Genomic DNA, 17,304 nt, shown 5'->3' with positions numbered 1-17,304 from the left:
CTTCATAACAGATTTTGGTAATAGACAGATAATAGGTTCCTAGTATTTTGTATTAAACAAAGATTTCAAGTTTTAAAGGTTATTATCATATTAATGACATAAAGCATATTTTCATCAAAGAAGCTGTGTATAAAGGGTTATAATTTATTGTAAAATTTTCATAATATATTAAAAATCAATTTAAATCAAAACGAAAACAAAATATAAAAACTTTAAAAATAGGTCTATATGAAAACATGTATCAAAATGTTAAAATTTTGTTAATAACATTTTGATTTATTTTATTTGAACATTTTTTTCTATATTTTATAATCATCAATCATCAATCAGTTCCTAAAAGTAAGAGAACACAATACTATTGAAGAAGGTTTATGTAAACTGAAAAAGTTTATGTTAATAAAAATTTTTTTAAATCAGTCAAATTAAGGTTTCATGTTTTACACTTGCTTATATTTATGTACACACACACACACACGCGCGCGCGCGCAAACACATTATAGATATACATTATAGTAATATATTACTCGCATACTTTTAGATATATTACTCACATTTTCTTTGTATGGTTTTAAAAGATTAATATATTTGCTTAGCATTTTCCTTAGTTTGAAAAAATAATCTATTTTAATTTTTTCTAAACCTGAATAAGTTGATTAATGAGCTCAAAAATTAATTTGCCTACGTAAAATAGTTTCAACGATTTCAATGATCAATTCATTTATTGACTTAACTTATAACTAATTCAATTGAATTCACTTAAAATAACCAATTTTTCTCTTTTCCTTTCCTTTTTTTTCAAAACGTAAATTAAAGACGTAACAATCTTACAAAATTATATACGCTCTTAAAATTTTACACTTAAAATCTATCTTTTTATATAATTAAAAAACTAATTATTGAGTTAGATTGCCGTTAATAAAACCATAAATAGTATTATTTGTATTTGTTCGTTCGCCCACAACGAAATCATTATATAGCAAAATAAATATTGATTTGAGCACTTGCACTTAATGTCCCTTGATTTGATATGGGTATATGTCCACACTGGGGGCCTATTCTGAAAAAAAATTTTAGCACATGTCATAAGCATTTATCACATCTAAAGTGATTAATTCTATGGTAAACTGAAGTGACAAACTGATTTACCACAAAATTTTTTTTCAGAATAGGCCCCCTGAGAGGATATTCCTGGGAGGTTTTACGTCCCCTAGATCAGCCCCTAATCTAATTTTATTTACGCACGCGCGTTAACCCATCTATTTGGAAAGAACATAATAAAATTAGATTGTTGTTTTTAACATATATATTAATAATATTGAAAAAGTAAAAGGGGTGCAATTAAAACGAGCAAGGCTTCAATTTTTTTGCCTTGTTTCTTTGCAAAAATATTAAATGTCACTAAAGACATCGCAGTTGCAAAAAACGAAAAAATTATCATAATTTTTAATTTTTTTTTGAGACAGCTGAAGGGGTTTAATTAAAATAATGAGCATTTTTGGAGGGTTCAATTAGAGATATTTTGAATGGTATTTTTTTTTTCACTGTCCATTACATTCTGCGGGCTAGGGTAAGGGGGGTTAAAGGGACAATTACTTATCGATTGAGCGTGCAGGTAAATAATTATGTTTCTTACCTTGAGCGGACTAGGCTTTCAGGAGGTTTTGTAAATGAGTCTAGGGTGTTTGCCCTTATTTAGAATTTATTATTTAAGAAAAACAAATTTATAATGCTGAGATACAATGTACTTAGCAGAGTACAATCCCGGATCTAGATATCGGATATCAAATCTTCGAATGAATAGGAAGATGATGATTCAGCCTTTTTATACCATAGGCTGGCTTGTCCCTCCTTTCATTTTCGGTCTTTAATATCGACATGAGTCCTTTGCTCGTTAACCCAACCCATTAACGACCAAAATGCTCAATTTTTTTGTCGATTTTCAACACGTTTTTTTCGGTAGTCATAGGCCTAAGAAATTTTTGCAAAGACGTATTTGGATGGGAAATTTAACGCTCTTTCAGAATCTTTTTTTAAAATTGCGATTGATTGCGTTATAAAAAAGTTATAGTCAATTAAACAATAAAAACCTGAAAAATTTTGCAAAAAATCACGTTTGCGATTTTTTTTAGCAATGTTACCGCTAAAAAATCATCAAACAAATATGATCAGAGGTGATCACGACTATCAAAGTATCTCCAGGAATTTTGGTGGAATTTTTGAACCACTTCTTCCAACAAAATGGTGGCAAAATAAAAAAAATCCATAAAAGACATTATTCATTTTTTATCTCGGAAACCACTAAGTTTAGATGAAAAGTTCATTGAACAAAAAAGTCTTAGAATTAAACAAGAAATACGCCTGAATTTTTTCAGAATTTTCCAAAGCATTTTTTAAATTTTCGGAGAATACGGAAAATCCATTTTTCGAAAATCATCTCAAAAATTCTGAAAAAATTCAGGCATATTCCTTGATGAATTCTAAGACTTTTTATTCTATAAATTTTTCGTCTAAACTCAATAGTTTTCGAGATAAAAAGTGAATTATGTTATAATCCTAACAACGTTAATATTTTTGATACAGAATAAAGAACAGCCATTCAACAATAATATAATAATGTTTTGCCTTTTTATATGTATACAAGTGTAGTTTGTAAAGCGATTACTAATATACACATATCAAAAAAGCAATTCAGAAAATTGTATGTGAGCTCATTTTTATTACTTACTAGTCTCTTGTTATTTCGAGAGCATACAGTAAATCGAATCGAAAAGATTATTTTCGCTTTCTATAGTCTAGGTTTGACAAGAAGAATTGAAAACTGTAGTAATTATTTTCATTAGGTATTTTTATTATTTTATATAACATGTCGCAAAAACGTAAAAGACGTTCCACTCGCTCCCATGAAATGTACGAAATTGATACTTCAAAGAACACTTACGATGATATAGTTACCCTTCCAAATCCTGACAATTCTGATTCTGATGGATCAGATTTCGATACTGATTCGGATGATGAAATTTCTAATATAACGTACACAGAGGCTTGTAAAACATATACTGAAACTCAAACTAAATTAGAAAGAACGCATGAACTCCAGTGGATGGAAGGAGAAAAAAAGTATAATGACAATTTGAAAGACAAAATTTTATTGAAAGACTCGGTAAAAAATAAAATACAAGAAATGGAGCCAATAGAACTGTTTGAAACATTTTTCTCAACTGAAATGAAGCAATAGATTATAGATGCTTGCAAAGAAAATAATTTTGATTTAAAGTTAAAAGACTTAAATACATTCGTGGGAATAATCATTTTGACTTCATTCAACAAAAGGAAATCTCAGAGGGATTACTGGTCACGTGATCCCTTTTTATCTTGTAACGTTGTTTCTTCTGCTATGTCACGTAATAAGTTTGAAGAGATCAAATCAAAATTCAAATATTCACAAACGAAAGATAAAAATCTGTGGGGACTCGACCGACTGCTCCATCGGCCGCTAGCCGGCAGCACCAGCCTCGCCGGCGGAAACAAGCTGCCAGGCGCCTCCGTGTCAGCAGTGAGGCAGGGCTCACGTGGCACATCGCCGGCTCGCACTGCCTCCACCGGCTCTTCCATCAGTGGGGACATCGCTGATCTGCGTGCCGGGATGGCACAGCTGCTGTCAGCCACGAAGCTGGTCCTCGAGGCTGTCACCGCCTCGACGCAGTTCTCGCGCCCTAGTTCGCACCAGTCCGGACGTGGCCGCAGCCGAAGCCGTGGCTCAGGAAGCCGCTCGGCCTCACCAGCACCCGACGGCCACTGCTACTACCATTATCGTTTCGGTGCTTCAGCAGAGCGCTGCCGTCAGCCCTGCACTTTCGTCGCCAGCTCGGCGCCGAAAAACTAATGACGCTGCCGTCCGTTCAGGCGTTTCACGGCAGCGCCACCGCCACGGAAAATCGCCTGCATGTAAAGGACAGGAATTCAGGCCTGACCTTCCTCGTCGATTCCGGCTCTGTCATCTCCCTGCTGCCCCGTTCGGCAGTGCCGGGACCAACAGCCGGACGCCTGGCTAAGCAGGAGCTTAGCCTTACCGCGGCGAACATGTCGCCCATCGCTACCTACGGTCGCGTCGTGCTCGCGCTCAACCTCGGGCTGCGCAGGGAGTACACCTGGCCCTTCGTTATCGCTGACATCCACAGCACCATCATCGGTGTCGACTTTCTGGGCCACGCTGGGCTACTCCTGGACCTGCAGAACATGCGCCTTGTCGACTCGACGACCGGCCTCCGCTCGCAGGGACTGCAGCTCGCAGCGATGGAGCACTCGGTGGCCATCCTACACGACCCTGGAGGCGACCTGGATGCTCGCCACCAATACGACGAGCTGCTGGTTGAGTTCGCCCACCTCATGAAGCCGAACTCCCGGCGTGCCAACATCGACGGAGCGGTCGTTCGACACCGCATCGTCACCAGCGGACCTCCTGTCTTCGACTGCCCACGCCCCTTGCATGGCGAGCGCCTCAAGGGCGCCAAGGACGCCATCAAGGAGCTGACCGACCGAGGCATCGTCAGGCCTTCCTCGAGCCAGTGGGCCAGCCCGCTCAACCTGGTGCTGAAGAGCCCCGGTGTCTACCGCGTCACCGGCGACTACCGAGGCCTCAACGCTGTCACCGAGGCAGACCGCTACCCGCTCCCGATCATCGAGGACCTACTCCACGATTGCCACGGCGGCGTCGTGTCCTCGGTGATCGATCTGGAAAAAGCATTTTACCAAATCCCAATGGCGCAGGAGGACATCGCTAAGACAGCCGTTACAACACCATTCGGCCTCGTCGAGTTCATGATGATGCCACTGGGTCTCCGAAACGCCCCGCAAACGCTGCAGCGTTTCTTGAACTCGCTCTTCCGTGACATGCCGTTTGTCCGTTGGTATTTGGACGATGCCATCATCCGCTCCAAGGACCATCGGGAACACCTGCAGCACCTGCGTATCGTGTTCCAGGCACTGCGTGACACTGGCCTCACCGTCAACCTTAAGAAGTGCCAGATCGGCCAGGATTCGGTGGATTTCTTGGGCTACCAGGTCTCGCGACACGGCTACAGGCCACCACTTCGGAAGATCGACGCCATCGAGAGAATTCCGAGGCCGACGAACTACCAAGAGCTGCGCAGCTTCCTGGAAACGGTCGACTACTATCGACGCTGTATTCCAAAGGCCGCGCACATCCAAGTGCCTTTGAACGACCTTCTTCGCGGAGCTCCGAAGCGCAAGAAGGCCAAGCTTCCACCCTGGACCGAGGAGCACGAGCAAGCTTTCCTCGCCTGCAAGGAAGCTTTACGCAAGGCAACGACGAACTCGTTCCTTGCCCCCGACTCGCAGCTCATACTCTATACGGATGCCTCCGACACGGCTCTCGGTGCCGTCCTGGAACAGTCCATCGATGGGAAACAGTATCCAGTGGGATTCTTTTCCAGGAAGCTCACGGACACCGAGAGACGCTACAGCACCTACGACAGGGAGCTCCTTGCAGCGTACGCGGCTGTAAAATTCTTCCAGCGCTTCCTGAAGGGACGTACTTTCGAGCTACGCACGGACCATAAGCCACTCATCTACGCCGCCAATCAGCCGGCAGCCAAGGCTACCCCTCGACAGCAGAGGCACCTGGACTACCTGTTACAGCAGAACGTGATCCTTCGTCACGTCAAGGGCACGGACAACGTCGTCGCGGACACGTTCTCCCGAGCGTGCACCATCGGCATGCCATCTGCACTTCTGGCGCGCGACATCGCAGCGGCCCAGGAGACAGACGAAGAGTTGTGGCATCTTCGCGACAAGGGCCTTCTTACCTTGCAGCAGCTGGAGATTGATGGCGTCAGCATCGCCTGCAACGTCCACGACGGTGTGGTCAGGCCTTATCTCCCGCACACGCTGCGCCGCAAGGCATTCGACGTCCTGCACTCGCCAGCTCATCCGAGTCCGAGAGCAACCGCACGGCTCCTGACGGCTAAATTCATTTGGCCTCACGCCCGAAGAGACGTCGCCCGTTGGGCCCGCGCTTGCCTTGCCTGCCAGCGTGCCAAGGTCGGTCGGCACAACCGGGCTGCGCTCAAGTCGTTTGACGTTCCAGACAATCGATTTGAGCACGTCCACGTCGACCTCATCACGCTGCCACACATCGGCGAGCTGCGCTACTGCCTAACGATCATCGACCGCTTCACCAGGTGGCCTGTCGCAGTTCCGCTTCCGGATATCGCCGCCGAGACCGTCGCCGCCGCCTTTCTGAAAGAGTGGATCGCGAATTTCGGATGCCCGTTGACGATCACCTCGGACCAGGGAACGCAGTTCGAGTCTGCTCTCTTCAAGGCCCTGGCTCAGCTCACCGGATTCAAAAGGATCCACACAACGCCGTACCATCCACAAAGCAACGGCCTGGTCGAGCGTTTCCGCCGCACCTTGAAAGCCGCCTTGATGTGCGACACGGCCACACCGTGGCCCGATCGTCTGCCCGTAGTCCTGCTGGGCCTCCGCTCAGCTTACAAGGAGGACCTCGAGGCATCACCAGCAGAGCTTCTGTTCGGGACCACCCTGCGCCTCCCGGGGGAATTCTTCGTGGAGCAGAGCGTTCCGGCGAGCCAACCGGGTTTCGTCGCCCGGCTGAGGGACACGATGCGTCAGCTGCGAGCAGTGCCAGCATCCAGGCACTCAACGTACCGTCCTTTCATCAACAAGGACCTGAATAGCTCCACTCATGTTTTCCAGCGCATCGATGCGGTGCGCAAGCCACTGCAGCCACCGTACTCGGGCCCTCACGAGGTCTGCCGCCGCGTAGACGACAAAGTCTACATCATCAGGGTAAACGGACAGGAAAAGGCGGTATCCACGGACGCGCTGAAGCCCGCCTACCTCGATGACGACAGTCAAGAGTCCCAGAAACCGGCTCCGAGGGACGTCCCGCCAGCACCTGCGCCATCGCAGCAACTTACGCCGCCGTCCCATTCGCTACCACATCATCAATCGCCGCTGTCCCATTCACCTTCGTCCTCGACGCCGCCTCTGCACGACGAACTTCGCCCGCAGGGACCTGCGCTCTCGACGTCGCCTTCGCCAGCAGCTGCCGCGCCTCAGCGGGAAGAGCTCCAGGCGCAGGAACTTGCGCTTCCGACGCCGTTTCCGGCTCGGCCACGAGAACCTTCCAGCACGCAGCCACAGGTTTCTCCACCGCCTCGAGCCACGCCGAACATCCTGCGCAAAAGGGTGTCGTTCCTTCCGTGCCCCACGGAAGTCTCTAAGGAGGGAGTACCTGTGGGGACTCGACCGACTGCTCCATCGGCCGCTAGCCAGCAGCACCAGCCTCGCCGGCGGAAACAGGCGCTCGAGTCACGCATCTGCGCGACGACCGACCGAGGGGCGAAGATAGCGACAGTACGCACGCGGCTGAGTCTGTGCTCCCGTTTGTTCGCGTGTAATTAGCTTTGCCTGTACATATTAAATAAATATTTGTTACTCCACGTCCGGTGTTTTCTCTTCTCCGTTCCTCTCCTCGTATGGTTTTGTATTTGGTCTTGACTTATACTGCGGAAAAAATTCTACAACGGGAAGTAAATTTAGTAAGTGTGCATTAGGTTCTCGCGTTGTCATGAATTTACTAGAAAAGTTTTTTCATTTTATACCTCCGGGCAAAATATCTATGTTCCATCTTTATTTTGATAATTATTTCACAAGCTTAGATTTCGCTGTGCATTTGAAGAAGCTTGGGCTAAAATGTACAGGTACTATTAGAGAAGATAGAGTCAAAGATAAAAATGTTCTAAATAAAAAAGCTCAAAGAGGTGAGTATGCCGTGAAGCACGATAAGAACAGTGGTATAAATTATATCAGTGTGATGGATTCAAAACCAGTTTCGATTATTTCTACTGCTGCAGGGGTAACTCCATTATTCTTTTCAAAGAGATACAGTAAGCAAGAAGGAAAAAAAGTTGAAATACCTTTTCCGAGGGCTATTAGCGTCTATAACAGTTTTATGGGTGGCAATGATGTCCATGACGGACATTGTAACAATTTACTTCCGACTATTCGTTAAAAAAGTGGACGTGGGTAGTTTTTTTAAGACTAATTCAAGCTTCGATTGTAAATGCTATTGTACTATTCAATGCTGTCAATGATGAGAAAAAAAACGGTTGAAACGAAAGATTTTGCACTTTCAATAGCTAAAAATTACATGACGCAGAGACAATGCAAAAAAGAGAAACACAATATGTCCAAACAAACAAAACTCAAACTTTGTTCTTATTGTCCCGTAAGAACTAGAATTATCTGTGAAAAATGTGATTTATCGATTTGTGTTGAATGTTTCAAAAAAAAAACACTGAAAAATTCGCATTGCAGTGAGAGGCAACGGGACTCACTCAAATCAAGCACCTCGAAAAGTAAGAGGCAAGGGGACTCACTCAAATCAAGCACCCCAAAGGAGACAAAATTCTACTACGTCATCGTCGTTATCTCTGGGTCATGCTAAGAGTAGAACGTTTTTTATCTCGAAAACTATTGATTTTGGAGAAAAAGTTTATGGAACAAAAAGTCTTAGAATTTATCAAGGAACACGCATGAATTTTTTCAGAATTTTTGGAGACGATTTTGGAAAAATGTATTTTCCGTATTCCCTGATAATTCCAAAATCGCCTCGGAAAATTCTCAAAAAATTCAGGCGTATTTATCGTTTAATTCTAAGACTTTTTTGTTCAATGAACTTTTTATCTAAACTTAGTGGTTTCTGAGATAAAAAATGAGAAATGTTTTTTATGAATTTTTTTTTATTTTGCCACCATTTTCTTGAAAGAAGTGGTTCAAAAATTCCACCAAAATTCCTGGAGATACTTTGATAGTCGTGATCACCTGTGATCACATTTGTTTCATGATTTTTTAGCGGTAACATTGCTAAAAAAAATCGCAAACTTGATTTTTTGCAAAATTTTTCAGGTTTTTATTGTTTAATTGGCTATAACTTTTTTATAACGCAATCAATCGCAATTTTAAAAAAAGATTCTGAAAGAGCGTTAAATTTCCCATCCAAATACGTCTTTGCAAAAATTTCTTAGGCCTATGACTATCGAAAAAAACGTGTTGAAAATCGACAAAAAAATTGAGCATTTTGGTTGTTAATGGGTTAAGTAAGGGACTAGCTCTCTCTGAGTGTTACTGATTTGTAAGTCTTTATATTTTTTTGTTGTTTTTCTTTTTTTTGTTTATGTTTTATTTCATTTACTATATATTTTTATTCAACATAAATTTGAATACGGGCGCTGTGGGAAGAGATAAGGAAAAAGAAAGTGATATTTTTTTGATCTCATAAGAGTTCCAGGCGGCGAACTTGCAGATTTCACTGGAACTTAGCCAAGACCTTCTGGCATAAATACCTTGCTCACGAGGCTTCATGAAGCATAAACTTCTCCAGCTACAAACACTGGGCCTCCTTGACCAAGTGGTGGTACTTTGGTGCCGCCGTTATATGTGGGCGACAAAAAAAATACCCTTGCCAGTGTGCGGTGTCGTGACCGCAGAGGCGGCATGAGTGGTGTGGTGCTCGTCCAAAGCTTTTGCCACCGCAGGTTTCTTCAAAAGGAAACCGTAAATGTAAGTGACCATGATGGACTTCCTGGTATACATATTCGGTTAGATGGTGGTGATTCGAACCCCTGGCATTGGACTGGGGTTGAAATGGGTTTTCCCATCGCAGCGTTAGCCTGTCTATGGTGGGCGTTGATGTTCTGGCGGTCCGGATTTCTTCCGGCGTCCAGGTCCTTTTGGCTCATTTATGGGGTGGACGGACCGGTGTAGAAGCGGTGTGTTTCATTGTGCTGATAGGTAATATCTGGCAGAAGGTATATTTGTTCAACTTTTACTTTTCTAAATTAGAAAGTGGAGAGTGGAGATGGAGTTTCTCTTTTTTCGGAGTCTAAGAGTGGGATTAATTGTACGGCTGTGGGTGGGGAATGAAGAGTGTCGTAGTTTGTTGGCGGCATGAAATATTTTCCGTCGAGTAATGTTTGTACAGATTTGCAGATCATTCTTATTTGAGGGTTTTAGAGCTGATTTAACTTTTGCATCGATATATTTTTGGACTTATAGTTGTTGGTACTGCATACTGTGCACGCGCAAAATATGCAACTGACTGCTATTACGGATGCTATGATGATTATTATGGTTACTCCTAGTGCTAAATACGCGTGTAATAGTTTTTCACGGTCCGATTGTTCGTACTTGTTTTAGCTATTTCTTATTTTTGTAATGGTTGAGTTTTTCGTCAATATTTCGTTTGTTAGTGACAGTGGTACTTTCGGAATTACAAAATTTTCTGTTTTTAGCTTTTTCTTAGTCCCTAAATAGATATGATGGTCTGTTCTAAGCTCGCATAAAAAGGGAATATGTATTATTCCACAGCCATTTAAAAACACAGGGTGGTCTATGACGCTACAATTTACGTAGGAGAAAGTGTTGAACGCGACAGAGTACAATAAAATATTATTTTGTAATGTCCGTATAAAATAGTAGTCTATGTTAATGCTTGCTTCAATTTAACAAGATACAAGATTTGGTTTTTCAGATGAAGTTAATAGAGCAAACTGGCAGGAGTTATTGTTTAATTTTAGTCGTCAAGAGCCTTATTAGAATGTTGGAGTAAGAGAATATCTGGTGATGCTAGGGCATCCCGCCCACCGTTGGATGAATCAAATGCGTATGCGTTGCGAGAGGTGCTAAGCGCCTTGTTGATATAAGTAAGTTATGATATGAGTAATTTTTCTTGTTTCCTCGTAGGCTGTGTACATAGAATTTTTGATGAAGTCGTTTCTCTCGATTGTCTTACAAGCAATAGATATTTTCTTAAGTGTTTTGATGAAGTTGTAATGCGACGTAAGTACTGATTTTACGTCAACATGGGTGATTATGTTCCATTTTTCTTGAATAATTCTAATGTTTGGTGAGTAGGTAAGCTAGAGAGGCCTTAGCTCAGAGAGATATCAATTCTATGAGCTGTGATGTACTCCCTGAACTGATGCCCGTGCATCTTGAGCTCAGCACTGTCAACTCACCTCACCCCCCTACTGTGCCGATGCCCATACATTTCATGTCGACCTTGCTTTACTCACAATCAGTTGATGTCCGTGCGTTCTATGCACTCTTCCCTTCCCCACCCTTACTGAGCTGATGTACTCTGATGCCCGTGCGTACTATGCACTTCCCCCTCCCTTCCCCTACTGATCTAATGTGCTCTTGATGCCCGTGCGTTCTGTTTTACACGCTTTGATTTTATTGCGTTTGTGCATGTCTGTGTGTTAAATTCTTAGACGTAAAACATGGTAAATGTTATCGGAAAAATCGAACGGACAGATCAGGGGATCGAACGCGCGTCCTATGGATCCGCAAGCCAATGCTCTACCACTAGAGCTACTGCCACTAGTACTACAGGCAATTCGTATTGTGTATATTAGCTACACATTGATATGGAGGCTCAAGCGCTAATACATACAAATAATAATGCTATTATATATATTTATTCTAATTAGTATATGAGCCGTTTATTTTGAAAGTGACCTAACTCCGTTTTTCAATTTTCTGCCGCTTACAATGGTTACATGTACAACTTCATGTTATTTATCAGAAAATAATACATTTTTTACACATAAGTTTTCCGAATTAATTGAATAACTGAGCCGTGTAGTTTGAAAATGGCCTAAACTTTCAATATCTCGATTTGAAGATGAATGGAGTTTAGCCACTTTCAAAATAAGCGGCTCATATAATGAATTTCTTTTTTTATTATATACACAAATTATAATAAATATTATATTTATTATATATAATATATGATGAATTATCTTTTTGCTGTTCAAAGTGTGTGTGTGCGTGTGTTTTCGCTGAAATAAACAAGATATTATTATTATTAATAATTATTTATTATTATTTAAAAATACAAAAATATAAAAGAACATATATAAAATATAATTACAAATAATAATAATAAGTGATGCTCAGTTGTCGTCGTCGTCGTCGTCGTCAGCGGGGAAAAATTTTGCAATCTTATAGCACGGGGCGCCGTCGACTGTGTCGTCCATGATGGAAAGTCGCTTTTTCCCCATGATGACGAGATCCTGCAGTAGCGCCGTTGTGGATGGTCCTGCGGGGGTATTTACGTGAGTTGGCGATCACGATCGGGATAACTGGCGCACGGCGGGGGTATTTTCGAGAGTTGGTGACCGCGTTGGGAATAACCGGCGCACCACGTGTCTGACCGGTCCAGTCCTATCGACGTGCCGCCTGCTCCCGCGCTGTGGTGGTGATTCCATCCACTGCGGCTGTCGACTGCAGCGACCAGTGGCGCAGTATGCGCAATCCCAGCCCTCGTATACTGGCATGGTGTCGTCGTCGTGATCGTCGACCTACAACAAAATGAAACTTAGAACAAACTACCCCGATTAGAAAAAAAAAGAAAAAAGAAAAATTCATACCTGTTCTTGTTGGTAGGACGTCTCTTGTTGCTCTGGTGAAACTAAGTTCACCAGGAGTGGCTGAGGCATCGTAAGATCGATCACGGGTGCTGGTGACGTCACCAGGTTGATGTGTGTCACGCGTCATGGTGCTGGTAGTGGACGCGAGACAATGACCTGGCAAACTATCTCCACGTCATAATCATCATCAGACCTGTAAAAAAAATTATTTATGAAAAATTAATTGATATATCAATATATATAACAATATATTAAAAATTAATATATATGAAACTTATACATTCACCGTCGAAGACGATCAAGAGCATGGAGGCGGTGGCAGTACTTGAAGTGGCAATCGATGCCTGCTGTAATAGTATCACATATATATTAATAAATTGATTAAATATAAATTGTATAATAAAAGAACATGTTATGCTTCGTATGAAATTCTCTGTATTATAAAACTGAGAGTGCACGAAGTAACCGTGCCCTATGCTGATAATGACGACGACGACGTAAACCAGGCGTAAAGTAACGTAAAAAGAATGCGATTGAAAATAAAACAAGAAATTTTAAGTATGTGAGAGAGAGATAGAGAGAGAGAGAGAGAGAGAGAGAGGGGGGGAAATTAAATTTGAAATTGAGTATATATATACTCTTTCTCTCTCTCTTTCTCTCTCTCTCTCATATACACACATACAACATACGTATACATATATAACAAATAATTCTATTACATTAATAAATTGATAAATTATCTATATAAAATTTTATCAATTTATCAATTTATTAATACAATAGTATTAAATATATAGATGTTCAATAATATATAAATTTTTAATAATAAGAGCATTTCTAGTCATTACATTAAGACGATTCTCTTTCAAATTTAGTTTTACTCTCTTGTACTCCCTTATCTCGTTCTTTTTCGCATTGGTTTTACTTTCGACTGCCTAATTAACACCTTGGTTTCCGTCAGTTTACTCACTTACTTTATCATGCTCTCACATTCCTAATTTAATGAAAAAGAACAGAACCTTTTTTAAAGTAAAGGGCATATATGCTCTTATTATTATAAAATTTGTGTATAACTAATACCATTATATTAATAAATTAAAAAAATTTGAATATAATTGTTTTATAGTATAATGATATTAATTATATATACATTTTATAATAATAAGAACATATCTGTTTACATTTAAATGATTTTGTTCTTTATATTATAAAAAACAGAATAAGAGAGAGAGAGAGAGAGAGAGAGAGAGAGAGAGAGACAGAAATGGTAAAAGAGTATGAAAATAGGTACTTACAATATTGATGGTGGAGGTGTCAGCGGCATCCCAATAGTTGCAGCTTCGTGGATGTTGTCTCTCTTCGGTGTTGGTGTTCTCGACTGTTCGACGACTTCGTCCACCGCTGCTTCCATCGGTGACACCAACACTCCGAAGACTTCATCTTGGAAGAGATCACAATCCTCGCCTAATGCTGCCACAATTTCATTAAGCGCTCTTACAACGGCCTATCGTCCGGTGAAAACAATTGCTCTAACACTCGCTCACTCACTGCACTATCGTTTTCGCGCTGCATCTTACTATACCAAAGTTAAGTTCACAACCAAAAAAATCACTATGACGTATCGTTGCGAGGCGATCGATTTTTATTCATTTTCGGAAACACTGGCCACGCATCGGTCATTGGTTGAAGAATTGGGAGTAGAAGTGGGAGACTACGCGATATCACTGATTTTGTCGCGTGCATAAGACGATCATAATTAGTAGTGGGAGTAGCTAAAGCAATAGCGATTAGTGCGGAGAAAAGTCGCAAATGTGTATTAATACAGTGTTTTCTTACGCAACGGTCGTGAATTAACAAGAATTACTCAACCACGACTGTCTTTTTTCGGTCAACGCGTAAGCGCTTTACCACGGTTACGAGACTAAAACTAGAGCAGGCTGGCCATGTAACTAAAGCACTGATCGGAAAAGTGACAATTTAAATAATATTACCAGTAGTTTGACTGGTCCAGAAACTCGAACGCCAGAAGCCAGAGATGTAGCGTAGGTATAAGGATTAGGTATGAGTTTTTACTAATTTATAATAAATTATTAATAGAAATAGAGTTTAAATATTTATTGTTCAAATTACAGAACGTCCGCAGTCATTCAGAGTCGAATACAAAGTGTTTTTTACTATCGCTTTGCCTACTCTTTTATAGGACAAAACATATAAAAAGTAATCTATAAAGGGTTAAACCCAGAAGGGGAAGGTGCGTCACTGAGAATAAAGTCAGTTATTAATTGACTATTATTTTAATTAAGGGAAATCCCCTTTTATAAAAATTTAAATTTTGTCGCTATTATATAGTCTGACTTGTTCTCGACGTAACAACAGGATCGCGTAAGCGCGTGCGCTTTTTTTCACGCAATGGACGAATCGTAGGTGGTAGTAAGCCGTTGGTAGTGACAAGTTGCAACGAACGATCGGCCCGTTTTAGGGCCACCTTTTTTACAAGTTGGTGAAGCTATGCAATCCCGACCATCAATTGATATCATCGATTAATATAAATTTAAAACAGCACTTTTCAGTGCTAAATTTCAATTATATACAAACTATTTGTTTAACAAAATACTTATATTATTTTTATAAATCAGCACTTTTCAGTGCTATTCAAACGTATGTTTAAATATAACATAGACTAACTATTTGTTCAATAAAAAAACTCATATAATTTTTATAAATCAGCACTTTTAAGTACTATTTAAGCGTATGTGCAAATATATCGTAACCGCAAAAGTAAGTACTAAAAAACAAACGTTTCAACAAAAAAAAACAATAACCAATCCAAATTATGAATGAATTCAACCTTGTGTTTTTCTTTATTTGTACCCCCCCCCCCCCCATTTTCAGCGAAACGAGCAGATAAGTATAAGATAAGTATTTTTTAATTAATAAAAAAATATACTATATTAAAATAGTTCGTTCAATTCAGTGTACAAAATAATACTAAAAATGATAATGTTTTCCTAAATCATAAAGTAATATACAGTTAGTACGCACTATCTTAAGAAAGAGCGACAATGGCTCAGGCGGTAGAGCACTGTCGTATACATGCAAAGGAGACTAGGTTCGATTCTTCTTCACGTCTATTCTTTTTTTCATTTTTTTTCTTGTAACACGTTTCGTTCCTTTAACTCGGAGTGCAATTAGCTATCCGAGTTAATAGCCCAAATAACGTCGCGCTACTAATTATTTAGAAAAAAGGGGAAGTACGGAAGGCACATTCGCTTCCTCGCGGAAGGCGTCGATGGGTTTCGCCGCTCAGTAGTTCGATTGCTGCAATTAAGAAATAGGGAAGACGCAGGAATGACTGAACCCTTTATCCTTAACAATCGTTTATTCATCTATAAGGCTATATGCGATTTACGTTATAAGAAAAGGCCGTGCGAGCTCGTCTCCCTGCGGGTAAACGCGGTGGAGACAAAGCTTCGCCTCACACTTCCTTGTCTCGTCGTCCAGCAGATGCGGTGCGGGTTATCGATGATGATTTGAGAGAAAGAGAAAGGAGACCGAGGGGCGCACCGATAATGTGAGAAGTACCTGACCTAGGAAGGGGCGTCGTCGGGAATCCGGCGATCTACTTCTGCTGGCGTGGCTCCTCCGCTCCTCGACGTGCCTCTTGCTAAGATGGTTCGTTCCTGGATTTCCAGACAAGTACTCTGTATTCGCTCCAGACTCTAGTAGCCTTGATTACTGCTTCTAGTCGTCCACTAAGAGCTGATGATCACTTATTACTTCTCACTCAGTTTCAATAATAGACCTTTTCTGTCGCTCGCGACGCTGATCAGGCCAGTACTACCTCGCGGTATTCTCACCCCCTTCCATTAATACACAAAATCGGCAGAGCGGCGCCGGCTACGCACACATGTGCGAGTCATGCCGGCGACACTATCTCTCTCTATATATATATATATATATCTCCTTTCCTCGCACGGCTCCAACCACCAACGTCGATCAGGAACCAAAGCTGAAACAAAACCACATCGAGCGTCGATACTTGGTCCGAATCACCAAGATATCGATGTGGTAGAGGCGAAGGGAAAGGCACGCGGAAGAGAGAGAGAGAGAGGCAAACAGGGCGAGCAATCTCAACGATTGCCTCACCCGTCACATTCTTATTCTTAAATAAATTTTAACGATAAGTCAATTCTTTTTTACTGAAAGATTATTTCGAGAAAAAATACGATAAATAATGTTACTAATTTTTTTCTTATAGAGTATTAGATGTGTTTACGGCATTTGCGCTCTTCTATTCGACATATGTGTCTCGAGGCGCTCTTCTGTTCGACATATGCGTCTCGAGCTCTCTCCTTCTTACACATGTGAAGTTTCCAAAGGGAAGCAATAACGATGCCATAAATATTCTGTACTGCGGCATATTGGCTGCTGATTGTTTACGTGTCGTCTCCCTTTATCTTCGGGTCGTTTATCTATACAAATCACCTATAGTTTTGAAAAACCCAAACTACTAACGAGTCGCGCCGGGTCATAAATGGAAAACATGAATGGTGCGTCTGTCATTGGTAGTTGATGATAGAATCACATGGACCTCTTGTCCCTTTATAGTTCGCCCATGAAAACCATTAGCAGGGACACTAGGCTCATTAGAGGAGGGGGTTTGTTTTGCGTTTCCTGCTGCTGGAAAACTGCACCGGTTTAGTTCAGTATAGCGCTTGCAGCCAATGAGTACGGTTCGCCTATACATCTACTGATAGCTACGTTCTCGTTGTCTGTTTCTTGGACGATGTGTGTATCGACTATCTGTGTGCGTGCGCGTTGT

At 41.6% G+C, this 17,304-nt stretch overlaps 1 protein-coding gene across 1 annotated transcript in view; it reads right to left on the bottom strand.

Moving 5' to 3' along the window:
- Positions 1-843, bottom strand: part of LOC131671543 (probable pyruvate dehydrogenase E1 component subunit alpha, mitochondrial) — a 284,027-nt gene extending 283,184 nt beyond the window's left edge. The window contains exon 1 of the mRNA XM_058948038.1: positions 552-843. Within this exon, the coding sequence (XP_058804021.1) occupies positions 552-596 (45 nt within the window). The 5' untranslated portion in view covers positions 597-843. The remainder of the gene's footprint in view (positions 1-551) is intronic.
- Between the last annotated feature and the right edge of the window lie 16,461 nt (positions 844-17,304).

The sequence above is a fragment of the Phymastichus coffea genome, unplaced genomic scaffold (genome assembly GCF_024137745.1).
Source record: "Phymastichus coffea isolate CEN01 unplaced genomic scaffold, Cenicafe_Pcof_1.1 PCOF00010, whole genome shotgun sequence".
In the NCBI taxonomy this organism is placed as follows: domain Eukaryota; kingdom Metazoa; phylum Arthropoda; class Insecta; order Hymenoptera; family Eulophidae; genus Phymastichus; species Phymastichus coffea.
Note: the sequence above shows the minus strand (reverse complement) of the source record. Positions and strands in the feature narration are given on the sequence as shown.